This window comes from Ranitomeya variabilis, chromosome 4 (genome assembly GCF_051348905.1).
Source record: "Ranitomeya variabilis isolate aRanVar5 chromosome 4, aRanVar5.hap1, whole genome shotgun sequence".
Taxonomy (NCBI): domain Eukaryota; kingdom Metazoa; phylum Chordata; class Amphibia; order Anura; family Dendrobatidae; genus Ranitomeya; species Ranitomeya variabilis.
The window spans coordinates 758,653,965-758,675,588 of NC_135235.1; the positions used below are offsets into that span (position 1 = coordinate 758,653,965).

The 21,624-nt window shown below is 43.8% G+C and overlaps 1 protein-coding gene across 1 annotated transcript in view; it reads right to left on the reverse strand.

The window, feature by feature from the left end:
- Nucleotides 1–16,375: 16,375 nt before the first annotated feature.
- Nucleotides 16,376–21,624, reverse strand: part of LOC143766867 (uncharacterized) — a 47,524-nt gene continuing 42,275 nt past the window's right edge. The window contains exon 7 of the mRNA XM_077254861.1: nucleotides 16,376–17,618. Coding sequence (XP_077110976.1) covers nucleotides 16,429–17,618 — 1,190 coding nt within the window. The 3' untranslated portion in view covers nucleotides 16,376–16,428. The remainder of the gene's footprint in view (nucleotides 17,619–21,624) is intronic.

Sequence of the window (21,624 nt, forward strand, 5' to 3'; positions counted from 1 at the left end):
CTTACAGATTGGTAAATTTTCTATTTATGGCTGCCAAAATCAGTCCCCTTCACTCTCTATATCTCTGGTAAGAGAGAGGATGAATGCTATCATACTATATGAGAGTATTGAAGCCACCAGAGCTGATATGTTGGACTCCTTCTTTAAGATATGGAACCTGAGGATAGATCTAGATCCGAACATGCAACTAAATCAGGCCATGCTTTTGTCACCCTGATGAGACGGGGCCTGAAGGTCTTGGGGAAGATGTCCAAACATAGGATTAGGGGTTTAATCACATGTCTGTTAGGGTTGAGCGAAACGGGTCGATCATTTTCAAAAGTCGCCGACTTTTGGCTAAGTCGGCGTCTCATGAAACCCGATCCGACCCCTGTGCTTGTCGGCCATGCGGTACGTGACTTTCGCGCCAAAGTCGCGTTTCAATGACGCGAAAAGCGCCATTTCTCAGCCAATGAAGGTGAACGCAGAGTGTGGGCAGCGTGATGACATAGGTCCTGGTCCCCACCATCTTAGAGAAGGGCATTGCAGTGATTGGCTTGCTGTCTGCGGCGTCACAGGGGCTATAAAGGGGCGTTCCCGCCGACCGCCATCTTACTGCTGCTGATCTGAGCTTAGGGAGAGGTTGCTGCCGCTTCGTCAGAAGCAGGGATAGCGTTAGGCAGGGTCCACTAACCACCAAACCGCTTGTGCTGTAGCGATTTCCACTGTCCAACACCACCTTCGGTGTGCAGGAACAGTGGAAGCTATTTTTTTTTTTTTTCCTCAGCGCTGTAGCTCATTGGGCTGCCCTAGAAGGCTCCGTGATAGCTGTATTGCTGTGTGTACGCCACTGTGGAAACCAACTGCTTTTTTCAAAGCACATATCCTCTTGTTCCTTTCTGCACAGCTATCTTTTTTGTTTGTCCACACTTTTTATTTAATTTGTGCATCAGTCCACTCCTATTGCTGCCTGCCATACCTGGCTTAGATTACTGCAGGGAGATAGTAATTGTAGGACAGTCCCTGTTTTTTTTTGTTTTTGTTTTTTTTTTTTTGTGGGAGATTAAGATTGGCATTTCTGCTACAGTGCCATCCCTGTGTGTGCCATCTCTCACTGAGTGGGCCATAGAAAGCCTATTTATTTTTTCCGTGATTTGTGTTCTAAATTCTACCTCAACACAAAAACACTACATCAATCAGTGGTAGAAAAATATTGGCCTCAGTCAGGGCTTGTGTGCCACTGCTGTGTGTGCTATCTCTCATTCAGTGGGCTATAGAAAGCCTATTTATTTATTTATTTTTTTTTCTTATTATTTGGTTTCTAAAGTCTCCCTGAAAAAAATAAATAAATAAAAAAACAGTGGGAGAGTAATATTGCCCTTTCAGCTTGTGCGCCAGTCTTGACTCCTGGGTGTGCCACCTCTCTCTCTCTCTAATTGTGGGCCATAGAAAGCCTTTTTTTGTTTTTTTTTTAATATTATTTGGTTTCTAAAGTCTCCCTTAAAAAACAAAAAATACATAAAAAAACAGTGGGAGAGTAATATTGCCCTTTCAGCTTGTGCGCCAGTCTTGACTCCTGGGTGTGCCACCTCTCTCTCTCATTCAGTGGGCCATAGAAAGCCTATTTATTTTTTTGGTTTTTTTAATATTATTTGGTTTCTAAAGTCTCCCTTAAAAAACAAAAAAAACATAAAAAAACAGTGGGAGAGTAATATTGCCCTTTCAGCTTGTGTGCCAGTCTTGACTCCTGGGTGTGCCACCTCTCTCCCTCTCATTCAGTGGGCCATAGAAAGCCTATTTATTTATTTTTTTAAATATTATTGGGTTTCTAAAGTCTCCCTTAAAAAACAAAAAATACATAAAAAAACAGTGGGAGAGTAATATTGCCCTTTCAGCTTGTGTGCCAGTCTTGACTCCTGGGTGTGCCACCTCTCTCATTCAGTGGGCCATAGAAAGCATTTTTTTTTTTTTTCCTTGATTTGTGTTCTAAAATCTACCTCAACACAAAAACACTACATCAATCAGTGGGAGAAAAATATTGGCCTCAGTCAGGGCTTGTGTGCCACTGCTGTGTGTGCTATCTCTCATTCAGTGGGCTATAGAAAGCCTATTTATTTATTTTTTTTTTCTTATTATTTGGTTTCTAAAGTCTCCCTGAAAAAAAAAAAAATAATAAAAAAACAGTGGGAGAGTAATATTGCCCTTTCAGCTTGTGTGCCAGTCTTGACTCCTGGGTGTGCCACCTCTCTCTCTCATTCAGTGGGCCATAGAAAGCCTATTTATTTTTTTGGTTTTTTTAATATTATTTGGTTTCTAAAGTCTCCCTGAAAAAAAAAAAAACATAAAAAAACAGTGGGAGAGTAATATTGCCCTTTCAGCTTGTGTGCCAGTCTTGACTCCTGGGTGTGCCACCTCTCTCATTCAGTGGGCCATAGAAAGCCTATTTTTTTTTTTTTTTTAAATATTATTGGGTTTCTAAAGTCTCCCTTAAAAAACAAAAAATACATAAAAAAACAGTGGGAGAGTAATATTGCCCTTTCAGCTTGTGTGCCAGTCTTGACTCCTGGGTGTGCCACCTCTCTCTCTCATTCAGTGGGCCATAGAAAGCATTTTTTTTTTTCCTTGATTTGTGTTCTAAAATCTACCTCAACACAAAAACACTACATCAATCAGTGGTAGAAAAATATTGGCCTCAGTCAGGGCTTGTGTGCCACTGCTGTGTGTGCTATCTCTCATTCAGTGGGCCATAGAAAGCCTATTTATTTATTTTTTTTCTTATTATTTGGTTTCTAAAGTCTCCCTGAAAAAAAAAAAAACATAAAAAAACAGTGGGAGAGTAATATTGCCCTTTCAGCTTGTGTGCCAGTCTTGACTCCTGGGTGTGCCACCTCTCTCATTCAGTGGGCCATAGAAAGCCTATTTATTTTTTTTTTAAAATATTATTGGGTTTCTAAAGTCTCCCTTAAAAAACAAAAAATACATAAAAAAACAGTGGGAGAGTAATATTGCCCTTTCAGCTTGTGTGCCAGTCTTGACTCCTGGGTGTGCCACCTCTCTCTCTCATTCAGTGGGCCATAGAAAGGCTATTTATTTTTTTGGTTTTTTTAATATTATTTGGTTTCTAAAGTCTCCCTTAAAAAACAAAAAATACATAAAAAAACAGTGGGAGAGTAATATTGCCCTTTCAGCTTGTGCGCCAGTCTTGACTCCTGGGTGTGCCACCTCTCTCTCTCTAATTGTGGGCCATAGAAAGCCTTTTTTTGTTTGTTTTTTTTTTAATATTATTTGGTTTCTAAAGTCTCCCTGAGAAAAAAAAAAAAAAAATTAGGTGGGAGATTAATATTGACATTAGTGCTTGAGTGACAGTCCTGCGTGTGTGTCATCTCTGTGATTTTGTGCCACAGAAAACAGAGTGTGTAACATTGTGCCTGATTTTCCTTGTGGTCTCACCAACCTGTTAAGGGATATTGAAATCATACTGAAGTTATAGCTCACCGTGTAAGTTGTTTGACAGCAACAAATAAAGTTACTTTGGTTAAGATTTTAAAACAATGAGGAAGTCTGGTGCAAGAGGTCGTCGTGGGCGTTCATTGTCAGCTGGTAATGATGGTAGTGGTAGTGGAGCATCAGGTGGTCGTGGGGATAAAAATATTCCACCTAAGTCTGGAGCTGTGGAGCCAGTTTCGTCGTCAGGCTACACAAGGCCTCGAACGCTCTCTTTTCTGGGAGTAGGAAAACCGCTTTTAAAGGCGGAGCAGCAACAGCAAGTTTTGGCTTACATTGCAGACTCAGCCTCTAGCTCTTTTGCCTCCTCTTCCGAAACTGGTAAATGTAAAAGCAGCGCGTCGCTTGTGGATGTTCACGGTCAGGGACAAGTCGCTTCCTTGTCCTCCTCAGCAAAAACTACAACAAGAGAGAAGGATGCAGCAGGCGACACAACGGGTCACTCCATGGAGCTCTTTACACATACCGTCCCTGGCTTAGAAAGTGAAACATTTAACAGGCCATGCCCATTACAAGTAGATTCTGACATGGAGTGCACTGATGCACAGCCACAGCCAGAGTACTATGCTGCTCCTTTGACTCAGACCACCACATTGCCCTCTCAGGGTACAGATCCACAATCAGACCCTGATGAGACTATGTTGCCCCACCACGAACGCTATACCACCGACCGACACAGTGACACAGACGAAGTTGCACACGAGCTCGAAGAGGAGGTAATAGATGACCCAGTTATTGACCCCGATTGGCAGCCATTGGGGGAACAGGGTGCAGGCGGCAGTAGTTCAGAAGCGGAGGTGGAGGAGGGGCCGCAGCAGGCATCAACATCGCAACAGGTTCCATCTGCCGGGCCCGTATCTGGCCCAAAACGCGTGTCAAAGCCAAAACCTGTTGGAGGACAGCGTGGCCATCCGGTTAAAGCTCAGTCTGCAATCCCTGAAAAGGGATCCGAGTCTAGGAAGAGTGCAGTCTGGCATTTTTTTAAACAACATCCAACTGATCAGCGCAAAGTCATCTGTCAAAAATGTTCAACTAGCTTAAGCAGAGGTCAGAATCTGAAAAGTCTAAATACTAGTTGCATGCATAGACACTTAACCACCATGCATTTTCAAGCCTGGACTAACTACCAAACGTCCCTTAAGGTTGTAGCACCCTCGGCCAATGAAGCTAGTCAGCAACGCAACATCCCTTCCGTCACTGTAAGGCCACCATTTTCCGCACCACCGGCAGTATCTGTGCAGGTTTCTTTGCCAGCCAAAAGCAGTCAGGGTCAGGGAACCACCAGTTTTGTAGGAGGAAATATTGCATCTAGGGCACCGGCGGAAACAATACCGTCTCCAACCGTCTCTCAGTCTGCCATGTACACCGGCACACCCGAAAGTTCCACGATCTCCAGCTCTCCAGTCCAGCTCACCCTACATGAGACTCTGGTTAGAAAAAGGAAGTACTTATCCTCGCATCCGCGTACACAGGGTTTTAACGCCCACATAGCTAGACTAATCTCGTTAGAGATGATGCCCTACCGGTTAGTTGAAAGCGAAGCTTTCAAAGCCCTGATGGAGTACGCTGAACCACGATACGAGCTACCCAGTCGACACTTTTTTTCCAGAAAAGCCATCCCAGCCCTGCACCAGCATGTTAAACAGCGCATCGTCCATGCACTCAGGCAATCTGTGAGTACAAAGGTGCACCTGACTACAGATGCATGGACCAGTAGGCATGGCCAGGGACGTTATGTGTCCATCACGGCACACTGGGTGAATGTGGTGGATGCAGGGTCCACAGGCGACATCAATTTAGGGACAGTTGTGCCTAGCCCACGGTCTAGGAAACAGTTGGCTGTAGGCGTTCGCACCCCCTCCTCCTCCTCCTCCTCGTCCTCCTGCAGAAGCTACAGCTCTTCCACAGAACGCAGTCTGCCAACCACTCCATCGGCAGATGACACTGTTGCACACCAGTTGTCCCATTATGGGCCAGCTACTGCCAAGCGTCAGCAGGCTGTATTGGCTATGAAGTGTTTGGGCGACAACAGACACACCGCGGAAGTTCTATCCGAGTTCTTGCAACAAGAAACGCAGTCGTGGCTGGGCACAGTAGATCTTGAGGCAGGCAAGGTAGTGAGTGATAATGGAAGGAATTTCATGGCTGCCATCTCCCTTTCCCAACTGAAACACATTCCTTGCCTGGCTCACACCTTAAACCTGGTGGTGCAGTGCTTATTGAAAACTTATCCTGGGTTCTCCGACCTGCTCCTCAAAGTGCGTGCACTTTGCTCACATATCCGACGTTCGCCTGTACACGCCAGCCGTATGCAGACCTATCAGCGGTCTTTGAACCTTCCCCAGCATCGCCTAATCATAGACGTTGCAACAAGGTGGAACTCAACACTGCACATGCTTCAGAAACTGTGCGAACAGAGGCGTGCTGTTATTTATTTGTGGGAGGATACACGGGCAGGCAGTAGGATGGCAGACATGGAGTTGTCAGGTGTGCAGTGGTCTAAGATACAAGACATGTGTCAAGTCCTTCAGTGTTTTGAGGAATGCACACGGCTGGTTAGTGCAGACAACGCCGTAATAAGCATGAGCATCCCCCTAATGCGTCTGCTGATGCAAAGTTTGACGCACATAAAGGAGCAGGCGTCTGCACCAGAGGAAGAGGAAAGCCTTGATGACAGTCAGCCATTGTCTGGTCAGGGCAGTGTACAGGACGAGGTAGCGGGCGAAGAGGAGGTGGAGGACGAGGAGGATGATGGGGATGAGTATATTTTTAATGCCGAACCTTTCCCGGGGGCACAGGAAATTGGTTGCGTGTCACGGCCGGGTTCTGGTTTTTTGAGGGACACAAGTGACGTAGATTTGCCTGCAACTGCCCCTCAACCAATCACAACCGGAGATTTGACAACTGGAACTTTGGCCCACATGGCGGATTATGCCTTACGTATCCTAAAAAGGGACACACGCATTACGAAAATGATGAACGATGACGATTACTGGTTGGCCTGCCTCCTTGATCCACGCTATAAAGGCAAATTGCAAAATATTATGCCACATGAGAACTTGGAACTAATATTAGCAACCAAACAATCAACTCTTGTTGACCGTTTGCTTCAGGCATTCCCAGCACACAGCGCACGTGATCGTTCTCACACGAGCTCCAGGGGGCAGCAGACTAGGAGTGTTAGGGGTGCACACATCAGAAGTGGCGTTGGACAGAGGGGTTTTCTGACCAGGTTGTGGAGTGATTTTGCTATGACCGCAGACAGGACAGGTACTGCTGCATCAATTGAAAGTGACAGGAGACAACATTTGTCCAGTATGGTTACTAACTATTTTTCATCCCTTATCGATGTTCTCCCTCAACCGTCATTCCCATTTGATTACTGGGCCTCCAAATTAGACACCTGGCCAGAATTGGCAGAATATGCATTGCAGGAGCTTGCTTGCCCGGCAGCAAGTGTCCTATCAGAAAGAGTATTCAGTGCTGCAGGTTCAATATTAACCGAAAAAAGGACTCGTCTGGCTACCCAAAATGTTGACGATCTAACATTCATTAAAATGAACCACAACTGGATTTCGAAATCTTTTGCCCCACCTTGCCCGGCCGACACCTAGCTTTCCTATGAAAAGCTCTTGCCTGTGAATTACTTTTCTAATGTCTAATTTGCTGCAGCTGATTGTACAGCATACGACATGTTTACACCTCCCTAAATGGCAAAACTCCCCACACGGGGCCGTGGTATCGCGACTTGGCGCAAGCACCCGTGAGACTGCTGTTTGTCTGAAGAGGTGGGTGTGCTCGCTTTTGGTTGACGGCATTGCTACTGGGTCCCTCATAGTACAATGTAGTGTCTCTGGCGGTGGTGGTGCGCACCCAACGTCAGACACACCGTTGTAACATGAGGGGCCCTGGGGCGGTCCCGCCGGCCTCAAGAGAGTTCCCCCCTACCCCAGCTCAAAATGTGCTCTACCACGTGCAAAATTATGTCGCACAGCTCCACCAATCTTTAGTCTATTCGCTGACATCATTCAATGTCTGGCACTGACAATACAAATTTGTAGACATCTATGATGCAACTTAAAGTAGTCTGTGTCTGTGTCCTATATTGGCACCATTAAATAGTTACTGCCAAATTACTATGTCAGAAACTCAGTAGATGAGCCCACCCCTGTACCTAAGTATGCCACCTTTTTTTTTGTTTTGGTTGTTTTGCGAGACATTAACATCTATTTATATTTTGGGAGTACTGGGACAGACACTCCTTGCATTACTCCTCCACTCACCACCAAGCTGCCTGTGTATCCATGTAACCGCTGTAAAGCTGCCATGAGCCTATTGTTTGTTATTTTAGGCCTTTGATAGCCTGTCTGCGGTCCCTACTTTAAATACTCCTCCACTCACCACCAAGCTGCCTGCCCGTGTATCCATGTAACCGCTGTAAAACTGCCATGAGCCTATTGTTTGTTATTTTAGGCCTTTGATAGCCTGTCTGCGGTCCCTACTTTAAATACTCCTCCACTCACCACCAGCTGCCTGCCCGTGTATCCATGTAACCGCTGTAAAACTGCCATGAGCCTATTGTTTGTTATTTTAGGCCTTTGATAGCCTGTCTGCGGTCCCTACTTTAAATACTCCTCCACTCATCACCAGCTGCCTGCCCGTGTATCCATGTAACCGCTGTAAAACTGCCATGAGCCTATTGTTTGTTATTTTAGGCCTTTGATAGCCTGTCTGCGGTCCCTACTTTAAATACTCCTCCACTCACCACCAAGCTGCCTGCCCGTGTATCCATGTAACCGCTGTAAAGCTGCCATGAGCCTATTGTTTGTTATTTTAGGCCTTTGATAGCCTGTCTGCGGTCCCTACTTTAAATACTCCTCCACTCATCACCAGCTGCCTGCCCGTGTATCCATGTAACCGCTGTAAAACTGCCATGAGCCTATTGTTTGTTATTTTAGGCCTTTGATAGCCTGTCTGCGGTCCCTACTTAAAATACTCCTCCACTCACCACCAAGCTGCCTGCCTGTGTATCCATGTAACCGCTGTAAAACTGCCATGAGCCTATTGTTTGTTATTTTAGGCCTTTGATAGCCTGTCTGCGGTCCCTACTTTAAATACTCCTCCACTCACCACCAAGCTGCCTGTGTATCCATATAACCGATGTAAAACAGCCATGAGCCTATTGTTTGTTATTTTAGGCCTTTGATAGCCTGTCTGCGGTCCCTACTTTAAATACTCCTCCACTCATCACCAGCTGCCTGCCCGTGTATCCATGTAACCGCTGTAAAACTGCCATGAGCCTATTGTTTGTTATTTTAGGCCTTTGATAGCCTGTCTGCGGTCCCTACTTTAAATACTCCTCCACTCATCACCAGCTGCCTGCCCGTGTATCCATGTAACTGCTGTAAAACTGCCATGAGCCTATTGTTTGTTATTTTAGGCCTTTGATAGCCTGTCTGCGGTCCCTACTTTAAATACTCCTCCACTCACCACCAAGCTGCCTGCCCGTGTATCCATGTAACCGATGTAAAACTGCCATGAGCCTATTGTTTGTTATTTTAGGCCTGTGATAGCCTGTCTGCGGTCCCTACTTTAAATACTCCTCCACTCACCACCAAGCTGCCTGCCCGTGTATCCATGTAACCGCTGTAAAGCTGCCATGAGCCTATTGTTTGTTATTTTAGGCCTTTGATAGCCTGTCTGCGGTCCCTACTTTAAATACTCCTCCACTCACCACCAAGCTGCCTGTGTATCCATGTAACCGATGTAAAACTGCAGTATTTTGCTTATAAAAAAGAAAATACTGGAGAGATATCAAATGCAGACATTTTAACATTAAAAACAAAAACACATACAACAAAAAACTGGTACAGTACAAAAATTGTCCACCAGCTACAAAAACTTTCTCCTGCAAGTAGTTAACTGAAAGGTTTTTTTCCATTGAAAACACAGATATGGCATCCACCGAGTGTTGTCCTGTCGCATCTTCTTTATATTATTGCCAAGAAGCTGCAACTGAATAAAGCTGAGCTTCTACCTTCTGCCTCTTATTAACTGCTTTTTTTTAAAAAAATTGTCCACCAGCTACAAAAACTTGCTCCTGCAAGTAGTTAACTGAAAGGTTTTTTTCCATTGAAAACACAGATATGGCATCCACCGAGTGTTGTCCTGTCGCGTCTTCTTTATATTATTGCCAAGAAGCTGCAACTGAATAAAGCTGAGCTTCTACATTCTGCCTCTTATTAACTGCTGTTTTTTTAAAAAATTGGCTGTTCCGGCCTACTAAAGGTGTCTGTCTGCCCCTGCCTGGTGTTGTCCTCAACTGAATAAAACTGAGCTTCAACCTTCAGTTCCAAATTACCATTTTTAAAAATGCAATTGGCTGTTCCGGCCTACTAAAGGTGTCTGTCTGCCCCTGCCTGGTGTTGTCCTCAACTGAATAAAGCTGAGCTTCAACCTTCAGTTCCAAATTACCATTTTTAAAAATGCAATTGGCTGTTCCGGCCTACTAAAGGTGTCTGTCTGCCCCTGCCTGGTGTTGTCCTCAACTGAATAAAGCTGAGCTTCTACCTTCTGCCTCTTACTAACTGCTGTTTTTTAAAAAAATTGGCTGTTCCGGCCTACTAAAGGTGAATGTCTGCCCCTGCCTGGTGTTGTCCTCAACTGAATAAAGCTGAGCTTCTACCTTCTGCCTCTTACTAACTGCTGTTTTTTTAAAAAATTGGCTGTTCCGGCCTACTAAAGGTGAATGTCTGCCCCTGCCTGGTGTTGTCCTCAACTGAATAAAGCTGAGCTTCTACCTTCTGCCTCTTACTAACTGCTGTTTTTTTTAAAAATTGGCTGTTCCGGCCTACTAAAGGTGAATGTCTGCCCCTGCCTGGTGTTGTCCTCAACTGAATAAAGCTGAGCTTCAACCTTCAGTTCCAAATTACCATTTTTAAAAATGCAATTGGCTGTTCCGGCCTACTAAAGGTGTCTGTCTGCCCCTGCCTGGTGTTGTCCTCAACTGAATAAAGCTGAGCTTCTACCTTCTGCCTCTTACTAACTGCTGTTTTTTTAAAAAATTGGCTGTTCCGGCCTACTAAAGGTGTCTGTCTGCCCCTGCCTGGTGTTGTCCTCAACTGAATAAAGCTGAGCTTCAACCTTCAGTTCCAAATTAACATTTTTAAAAATGCAATTGGCTGTTCCGGCCTACTAAAGGTGTCTGTCTGCCCCTGCCTGGTGTTGTCCTCAACTGAATAAAGCTGAGCTTCTACCTTCTGCCTCTTACTAACTGCTGTTTTTTTAAAAAATTGGCTGTTCCGGCCTAGTAAAGGTGAATGTCTGCCCCTGCCTGGTGTTGCCCTCAGCTGAATAAAGCTGAGCTTCAACCTTCAGTTCCAAATTACCATTTTTAAAAATGCAATTGGCTGTTCCGGCCTACTAAAGGTGAATGTCTGCCCCTGCCTGGTGTTGTCCTCAACTGAATAAAGCTGAGCTTCTACCTTCTGTTCCAAATTACCATTTTTAAAAATGCCATTGGCTGTTCCGGCCTACTAAAGGTGTCTGTCTGCCCCTGCCTGGTGTTGTCCTCAACTGAATAAAGCTGAGCTTCTACCTTCTGCCTCTTACTAACTGCTGTTTTTTTAAAAAATTGGCTGTTCCGGCCTACTAAAGGTGTCTGTCTGCCCCTGCCTGGTGTTGTCCTCAACTGAATAAAGCTGAGCTTCTACCTTCTGCCTCTTACTAACTGCTGTTTTTTAAAAAAATTGGCTGTTCCGGCCTACTAAAGGTGTCTGTCTGCCCCTGCCTGGTGTTGTCCTCAACTGAATAAAGCTGAGCTTCAACCTTCAGTTCCAAATTACCATTTTTAAAAATGCAATTGGCTGTTCCGGCCTACTAAAGGTGTCTGTCTGCCCCTGCCTGGTGTTGTCCTCAACTGAATAAAGCTGAGCTTCTACCTTCTACCTCTTACTAACTGCTGTTTTTTTTAAAAATTGGCTGTTCCGGCCTACTAAAGGTGTCTGTCTGCCCCTGCCTGGTGTTGTCCTCAACTGAATAAAGCTGAGCTTCAACCTTCAGTTCCAAATTACCATTTTTAAAAATGCAATTGGCTGTTCCGGCCTACTAAAGGTGTCTGTCTGCCCCTGCCTGGTGTTGTCCTCAACTGAATAAAGCTGAGCTTCTACCTTCTGCCTCTTACTAACTGCTGTTTTTTTTAAAAATTGGCTGTTCCGGCCGACTAAAGGTGAATGTCTGCCCCTGCCTGGTGTTGTCTGTCATGATTCTCAATGGCGAGAGAACATAGCCCAGCAAATATGAGAACTAGCTCTTGGAAGATGGAAACTATACTGACCATGAACTAAACCTGCCGCACAACTAGAAGTGGCCGGGTAGCATGCCTACGTTTTTTATCCCTAGATGCCCAGCGCCAGCCGGAGAACTACCTAATCCTAGCAGAGGAAAAGACAGTCCTGGCTCACCTCTAGAGAAATTTTCCCAAAAGGCAGACAGAGGCCCCCACATATATTGGCGGTGATTTTAGATGAAATGACAAACGTAGTATGAAAATAGGTTTAGCAAAATCGAGGTCCGCTTACTAGATAGCAGGAAGACAGAAAGGGCACTTTCATGGTCAGCAGAAAACTCTATCAAAACACCATCCAGAAATTACTTTAAGACTCTAGCATTAACTCATAACACCAGAGTGGCAATTTCCGATCACAAGAGCTTTCCAGACACAGTAACGAAAAAGCAGCTGTGAACAGGAACAAAATGCAAAAAAAACACAAGGACAAAAGTCCAACTTAGCTGGGGGTTGTCTAGTAGCAGGAACAAGCACAGAAGGCTTCTGATTACATTGTTGACCGGCATGAAACTGACAGAGGAGCAAGGTTATATAGCGACTCCCACATCCTGATAGGAGCAGGTGAACAGAGGGGATGATGCACACAAGTTCAATTCCACAAGTGGCCACCGGGGGAGCCCAGAATCCAATTTCACAACAGTTGTCCTCAACTGAATAAAGCTGAGCTTCAACCTTCAGTTCCAAATTACCATTTTTAAAAATGCAATTGGCTGTTCCGGCCTACTAAAGGTGTCTGTCTGCCCCTGCCTGGTGTTGTCCTCAACTGAATAAAGCTGAGCTTCTACCTTCTGCCTCTTACTAACTGCTGTTTTTTTAAAAAATTGGCTGTTCCGGCCTACTAAAGGTGAATGTCTGCCCCTGCCTGGTGTTGTCCTCAACTGAATAAAGCTGAGCTTCTACCTTCTGCCTCTTACTAACTGCTGTTTTTTTAAAAAATTGGCTGTTCCGGCCTACTAAAGGTGTCTGTCTGCCCCTGCCTGGTGTTGTCCTCAACTGAATAAAGCTGAGCTTCTACCTTCTGTTCCAAATTACCATTTTTAAAAATGCCATTGGCTGTTCCGGCCTACTAAAGGTGTCTGTCTGCCCCTGCCTGGTGTTGTCCTCAACTGAATAAAGCTGAGCTTCAACCTTCAGTTCCAAATTACCATTTTTAAAAATGCAATTGGCTGTTCCGGCCTACTAAAGGTGTCTGTCTGCCCCTGCCTGGTGTTGTCCTCAACTGAATAAAGCTGAGCTTCTACCTTCTGCCTCTTACTAACTGCTGTTTTTTTTAAAAATTGGCTGTTCCGGCCTACTAAAGGTGTCTGTCTGCCCCTGCCTGGTGTTGTCCTCAACTGAACAAAGCTGAGCTTCCACATTCTGGCTTTCGCCCTATACTATCAGATATTAAACTGCATTTGGCCTACTAGTGTGGTTAGGCCCTTGAAACAGTGTCTGCTGCTCTTGGGTTTGCTACTCCACTGAACAAAGCAATGCCGCCTGTTTAGTCCTGTTACCAATTTTGAACTGCATTTAGCCTACTTTATTCTTTGGCCCTATATCTGTTTCTTCCTCATCCTGCCCATTGCCCAGCCACTGCTAGATGAGTCTGCTGGTACATTGACCTAGACCACTACATTCCCCTTATACTCTACACAGCCAGAATCTGACCCTGCTGAAAGTAAGGTTCCCCTTCCCGCATGTTATACCACCTTACACAGGGACAGAGAGGAAGGTGCAGATGAAAGTGCAGGTTCCTTCATCAGGTGGGGGGGCATACTCGTTGGCGACGTCACTGGCACAGGGCCCCTCAGAGTACGCAAAAGTGTCGCTGCTGGTGGGAGGCGCCCCCGCCATGCAAACACACATCGCTGTACTTTGAGGGGCCCTGTGCCAGTGCCAATGCGAACGAGTGGGCCCCCCCTGCTTGCTCAGGATCACAGCACTTGCAACGTTGAAATACTTACCTTTCCCTGCAACACCGCCGTGACGTAGTCCGCATTTCCTGGGCCCACGAAAAACTTGAGCCGGCCCTACTCCCCCCACAACTTTTGCCAAATGACCCCCAATTCCCTATGCCCAACTATTATTATAAAGTTAATTAAGATTGACAAGCTTCAGAAACAAGAATGGATGTTTTTGGCATTAAAATGGGCACTGTAGGTGTTTTCCTGGCCTCCACTCACTGCCGACTATGCTTCCCCATTGACTTGCATTGGGTTTCATGTTTCGGTCGATCCCCGACTTTTAGCGATAATCGGCCGACTGCACTCGACTCGACTCTGGACAAAATCGGGTTTCACAAAACCCGACTCGATCTTAAAAAAATGAAAGTCGCTCAACTCTAATGTCTGTGCTTAAGCAGATCTTGTTATAAATTATATTCTTTCTTTTTCTACCTTAAATTAACACCCCCTGTATGACCTAATCTGAATCTGAAATTCTGACTATGTTGTTGCCATTCCCTGCGATAGTTGACAATAAGCTGGTGTAAAACACACCGTGGATTACCTGTTTGTCTTCCTTTTGTACTGTCCCTTCCTATCTTTGTCTTGTCTCCCCGTATGTAAAAACTTGTATTTGTTCATTATTACTGAAATTCCCACCTTCCCTGTGTGGTAGAACCTATCCAAGCTGTTGTATACTTTCTAAATAAAACTTATTGAAACTAAAATGCAATAACAGGCGATCAAAAGATCGTATCTGCATCAAAATGGTATAATTAAAACCGTCAGCTCAGCATGCAAAAAATAAGCCTTCACCCAACCCAAGATCATGAAAAATGGAGATGCCATGGGTATCGGAAAATGGTGCAATTCTTTTATACTTTACTTAATAAAGAGGAGTTTTTGTTACTGATAAATGTTTGTTTTGGGTCATTTATTTTCTGTTGGTTTTTGGTTTATCCTATAAAACTCCCATATAATATTCTCACCTTGAACGCACGTTGCACGCATCATGTTTTTATACAATTTGTCAATAATATATATAGGTTCTCCCCGTCTGAGTTAGTTTTGAAGGTCGACAAAATACGATTTTCCTGTAATTCATTTCTCACCCTCTAGGTATAATAATGGCTATTAGCTGTGTGGGATTTTAGATGTTTATAAAGGTTTAATGACAACTAGTTGGACAAGCCCTTCTCATTCCTCATGTTTGGGCCTGTTAAAATAAAAATCCTCATACCAACCTCCCATGGTGGCGCCATTTCACTGATGTTGGCGCTTGTGTTCTTGGGTCTCTTTTGAGGTTTTTACGTCATGTGAGCCCTTTGCCCAATCAGCGCTGACGTCACTGTCCCCACCTTCAGACAAATCAAGCATCATGAGGCCGTCAGAGAGCAGCCGTGACCCTGGCTTCCTGTTCATGTTCAATACGTCTGAAGGAAGGAACAGTGAAGCTGCCGCTGATCAGGTGCAGGGCTCGTGTGATGTAACAACCTCACATAAGCCCCGGGACAGTAAGCCTCAACACTGCTGAAGTGGAGCTGGCACGCCAGCTGAATGTGAGTGTTTTTATTTTAATGAGGCCAAACATGAGGAATGAGTTCACTGAGAAAAAAATAAAAAGATACATATAACGTATTTTTTGGACTATAAGATGCACATAGGTTTTAGAGGAGGAAATTAGGCAAAAAAAAGAAAAAATGTGGTCAATTCTGTACTTATTATCCCCTATCCTGGTATATATGGCCCCCTCACCCACATCCTGATACACATGGCCCCCTCATCCAAACCCTGATACACATAGCTCCCTCATCCCTAGCCTGGTATGGGTATGCAAAACCCCATCCTAATAATGGTATGCAGGGCCCCCATCTCATCCTAGTATGCAGGGCACCACCCTATTCTGGTACGATTGGCCCCCATCCCGGTCCTGGCATGCAGTGCCCCCATCTCATCGTAGTATGCTGGGCCCCATCCCTATTCTGGTATGATTGGCCCCCATCCTGGTATGCATGGCCCCATCAGAAAACATAAAAAAAAGAAAAGAAAAACAACCATTACACTTACCTACCCTGAGCGGGGTCTAGGACAATTTGTCTGCACTACTAATTAACAGCTGTTACAATACAAAACTAGGGCAGTCCCTATAGGAGGAAAAACACAAGAATTATACTGTATTGTCACATACTATCTATTCCTGACATTGGAGTGGCTTATAAACTTACGAAGTATATAGTTTGAGGTCTGGGGTCTGCCAATATGTGGCTGGTTTTCGGATTTTAGTTTTTTGTCTAGTCTCGCTTGAATATAGGTCAATATTAATTAGTCTCCTGATGAGTTGCCTTTGGTGAGGACGATGAAACCTGTAGAAATGAGGTTCTTGGAGAGTGAGTGTGTATACGTCACATCACCCTATATACTGAACTGTAGGGTACATGTTTTTTCCTATTAATCACCTACTGAATAACCTTCAGGGGGTAAATTATGGGTATAGTTTTACATTTGGAATTAATAAAGTTTAGTTTTATCCTATTTTCATAAGAGACAACATATTTAAGAAGATTCAATTTTGGTTAAAACTATTCCATATTATGAACATAAAAAAGGCTTCTCCCCTATGTGATGTCTCTGATGTTTATTAACAGTTGATTTCCAAGTAAAATATTTCCCACATTAAGAAAATGAAAAAGGTTTCTCCTCTGTGTGAGTTCTTTGGTGTTCATCACGATTCCCTTTCCGGTTAAAACATTTCCCACATTCTGAACAGGAAAAAGGCTTCTCCCCTGTGTGAGTTCTCTGGTGAGTAACCAAACATGATTTCTGGTTAAAACATTTCCCACATTCTAAACAGGAAAAAGGCTTCTCCCCTGTGTGAGTTCTCTGGTGAGTAACCAAACAGGATTTATGGTTAAAACATTTCCCACATTCTGAACAGGAAAAAGGCTTCTCCCCTGTGTGAGTTCTCTGGTGACTACCAAGATGCCATTTCTGGTGAAAACATTTCCCACATTCTGAACAGGAAAAAGGCTTCTCGCCTGTGTGAGTTCTCTGGTGCTTAAAAAGATGCCATTTCTGTTTAAAACATTTCCCACATTCTGAGCAGGAAAAAGGCTTCTCCTCCGTGTGGATTCTTTGATGACGATCAAGATCTAATTTCCTTTTAAAACATTTCCCACATTCTGAACATGAATATGGCTTCTCTGCTGTGTGCATTATTTGGTGCCTAACAAGATTCCCTTTCAGGATAAAACATTTCCCACATGCCGAACATGAAAAAGGCTTCGCTCCTGTGTGAGTTCTTTGGTGTTCATCAAGATTCCATTTGTGGTTAAAACATTTCCCACATTCTGAACAGGAAAAAGGCTTCTCTCCTGCATGAGCTCTCTGGTGGTTAACAAATTTTGATTTATGTGCAAAACATTTCCCACATTCTGAACAGGAAAAAGGCTTCTCTCCCGTGTGAGTTCTATGGTGATTAACCAAATCTGATTTCCGGTTATAACATTTCCCACATTCTGAACATGAAAAAGGCTTCTCTCCCGTGTGAGTTCTATGGTGAGTAACCAAAGCTGATTTCGAGGTACAACATTTCCCACATTCTGAACATGAAAACAACTTATTTGCTTTAGGAGCAGTTTGTTTTTTAATGCCTCTTTTGTGACTTTGATTTTCCTTAGTAGTCAGTAATGAATCAGAAGATGGGACCTGTTTCATAGGATCAGATGACAGATCTTTGCTGTTAATGGATGATGATATATCTGGAGTAGCAGCAATTACTTCAGGTGTATCTTGTAGGATCTCAAAATCATCAGATTTAAATATTGAAGATGTCAGCTGTCCCTCTGATATCCTGGTACAGTCATCTGCGAAGATAAACATTTTTTTTTAAATAAAATATCCTAGAGTTTTACATTTTTGAACATTTGTACTTAAACTGTCCATAAAAATGGCAAGCTATGAAAAAAATATTTAATTAGTTATTTACCAAGACAATGACAATTCACAGTCTAATAGAAAACCTTGCTGGATGAACCAGTAGTAGGTGGTGTTCAACTGTTTGTTCAATCTGCCTCCCAAATATCGAATAAAAAGCAAATGTGTAATTTTCACTCTCCAATATCCACTGCGTGTTAATTTCTGGAAAGTGGCTGTGGAGTCAAAATATTCATTCCTCCTGCACACGTGGTCTAAATTGCTGGTACCCCTCATTTAATGAAAAACTCACAATGGTCACAGAAATAACTTGAATCTGACAAAAGTAATAAGAAATAAAAAAGCTATAAAAATGAACAAATGAAAGACAGACAGTGCTTTTCAACCATGCTTCCACAGAATTAGAAAAAATAAAAATAAACCTCATGAAATAGGCCTGGACAGAAATGATGGTACCCTTAACTTAATATTTTGCTGCACAACCGTTTGAGGCAATCACTGCAATCAAATGATTCCTGTAACTGTCAATGAGACTTCTGCACCTTTCGACAGGTATTTTGGCCACTCCTCAAGAGCAAACTGCTCCAGTTGTCTCGTGTTTGAAGGTTGCCTTATCCAGATGGCATGTTTCAGCTCTTTCCAAAGATACTCAATAGGATTTAGGTCAGGGCTCATAGAAGGCCACTTCCAATGTTTCTGTCTTAGCCATTCTTGGGTGTTTTTAGCTGTGTGTTTTGGGTCATTATACTGTTGCAAGACCCATGACCTACGACTGAGACCAAGCTTTCTAACTCTGTGCAGCACATTTCTCTCTAGAATCCCTTGATAGTCTTGAGATTTCAGTGTACCCTGCACAGATTCTAGACACCGTGTGCCAGATGCAGCAAAGCAGCCCCAGAACAGAACAGAGCCTCCTCCATGTTTCACAGTAGGGACAGTGTTCTTTTCTTGATATGCTTCATTTTTCTGTCTGTGAACATAGAGCTGGTGTGCCTTGCCAAAAAGTTTCATTTTTGTCTCATATGTCCATAGGACACTCTCCCAGAAGCTTTGGGGCATGTCAACATGTAGTTTGGCAAATTCCAGTTTGACTTTTCTATGATTTTTTTTTCAACAATGGTGTCCTCCTTGGTTGTCTCCCATGAAGTGTACTATGGGTCATACGACAGATGGTGCGATCTGACACTGTTGTTCCTTGAGCTTGAAGTTCACATTTAATCTGTTTAGAAGATTTTCTGGGCTCTTTTGTTACCATTCGTATTATCCGTCTCTTTGATTTGTCATCAATTTTCCTCCTGCGGCCACGTCCACGGAGGTTGGCTACAGTCCCACGGATATTAAATTTCTGAATAATATGTGCAACTGTAGTCACAGGAACATCAAGCTGCTTGGAGATGGTCTTATAACTTTTACCTGTAACATATTGGTCTATAATTTTCTTTCTAATCTCCTGAGACAACTCTTTCCTTTGCTTCCTCTGGTCTATGTTGAGTGTTAAGGCCCCGTCTCACATAGCGAGATCGCTAGCGAGATCGCTGCTGAGTCACAAGTTTTGTGACGCAACAGCGACCTCAGTAGCGATCTCGCTATGTGTGACACGTACCAGCGACCCGGCCCCTGCTGTGAGATCGCTGGTCATGTTGGAATGGCCTGGACCTTTTTTTGGTCGTTGAGGTCCCGCTGACATCGCTGAATCGGTGTGTGTGACACCGATCCAGCGATGTCTTCACTGGTAACCAGGGTAAACATCGGGTTACTAAGCACAGGGCCGCGCTTAGTAACCCGATGTTTACCCTGGTTACCAGCGTAAATGTAAAAAAAAAAAAACAGTACATACTCACCATCTGATGTCCGTCAGGTCCCTTGCCGTCTGCTTCCTGCTCTGACTGAGTGCCGCCGTACAGTGAGAGCACAGCACAGCAGTGACGTCACCGCTGCGCTCTGCTCTCGCTGTACGGCGGCACTCAGTCAGAGCAGGAAGCAGACGGCAAGGGACCTGACGGACATCAGATGGTGAGTATGTACTGTTTGTTTTTTTTGGTAACCAGGGTAAACATCGGGTTACTAAGCGCGGCCCTGCGCTTAGTAACCCGATGTTTACCCTGGTTACCCGGGTGCTGCAGGGGGACTTCGGCATCGTTGAAGACAGTTTCAACGATGCCGAAGTCATTCCCCTGATCGTTGGTCGCTGGAGAGAGCTGTCTGTGTGACAGCTCCCCAGCGACCACACAACGACTTACCAACGATCACAGCCAAGTCGTATTGCTGGTCGTGATCGTTGGTAAATCGCTATGTGAGACGGGGCCTTTATACACACCATGTCACCCAACAGAACAATGAGTATCTGAGAACAAAAACCACTGATACATACTAATTAAACAGGTCCAATTACATACCTTTTCAAGGGATTAGATCAACATGATCATGGACACTCCAAACTAGATAATTCCTGCACAAACACATGGAGTAAATGTCCAAAAATAATTATTTCATAAAAATAAGAAAGTGTATTGAAAACATGATATTACAAGAAAATCACAAAAAAAATCATGATAAAACCTCTTATCAATGACAAGGCACATAGAGAGCTTCTGTGTGAAGGACACAAAAACAGTGGCACTGAGAAAAAGCAGGCTGGACAAGCAAACAGAGGCCATAAATCTCCACCTCAATAAACTTCAATGCAATAGCAAAAAGTGCATAGTGCAAATAAGGTGCAAACATTATACCAATTATCCGAAAAAGTAGAGGGCTTAATATGGCTTAATGTGAGAGAGTATACATCACTCTAAATGAATCCATTAGCCAAATATCACTACCCTAGGGAAAAAAGCAACACTCAAACAAAGTCCTACTTACCCATGTTGCCTGCCAGCGTGTGTCCAAGGCAGCCCCGATGCACTTTCAGGAGGCAGCCTCTTGAAGAAGCCCATGCGAAACGCGCGTCAGGGCTGCCCTGGACACACGCTGACAGGCGACATGGGTAAGCAGGACTTTGTTTGAGTGTCACTTTTATCCCTAGGGTAGTGATATTTGCCTAATGGGTTTATTTACAGTGATGTATACCCTCCCATATTAAGCCCTCTACTTTTTCGGATAATTGGTGTAATGTTTGCACCTTATTTGCACTATGCACTTTTTGCTATTGCATTGAAGTTTATTGAGGTGGAGATTTATGACCTCGGTTTGCCCAGCCTGCTTTTTCTCAGTGCCACTGTTTTTGTGTCCTTCACACAGAAGCTCTCTATGTGCCTTGTCATTGATAAGACGTTTTTATCATGATTTTTTTGTGATTTTCGTGTAACATCATTTTTTCAATAAACTGTTATTTTTATGAAATAATTCTTTTGACAGTGAGTATCTGTAGCCCTATATACAGGCCACTCACTGATTCCAAGATTGTAGACACCTGTGATGCTAGTTAGTGAACACACCGCGATTTAACATGTCCCTTTTGTCACATTATTTTCAGGGGTACCATCATTTCTGTCCAGGCCTATTTCATGAGTTTTATTTATTTATTTATTTTAATTCTGTGGAAGCATGATTGAAAAGCAATGTCTGACTTTCATTTGTTCTTTTTCATAGATCTTTTATTTATTATTACTTTTGTCAGATTCAAGTTATTTCTGTGACAATTGTGGGTTTTTCTGTCATTAAACGAGAGGTACCAACAATTTTGACCACATATGTACAGATTATAACCCTCAGTGAATTAATTTATAAAATGGAAACACTTTATGAGGATTTCGACTATTCTGGTTTTCTGTCATTTAGTCATATTAGGACTTCTGCATATGGTATGTCCAATCTCATCTGGGATCTGTTCCTGCTGTCCAGCTGGAGTAATCTGCTCCCTACTTCAGCCAATTGGAAAGTACCACACCCTACTAAAGCTCAAAGCACAGGGCCGGAATCTGCCAGAAACAGCGTTGT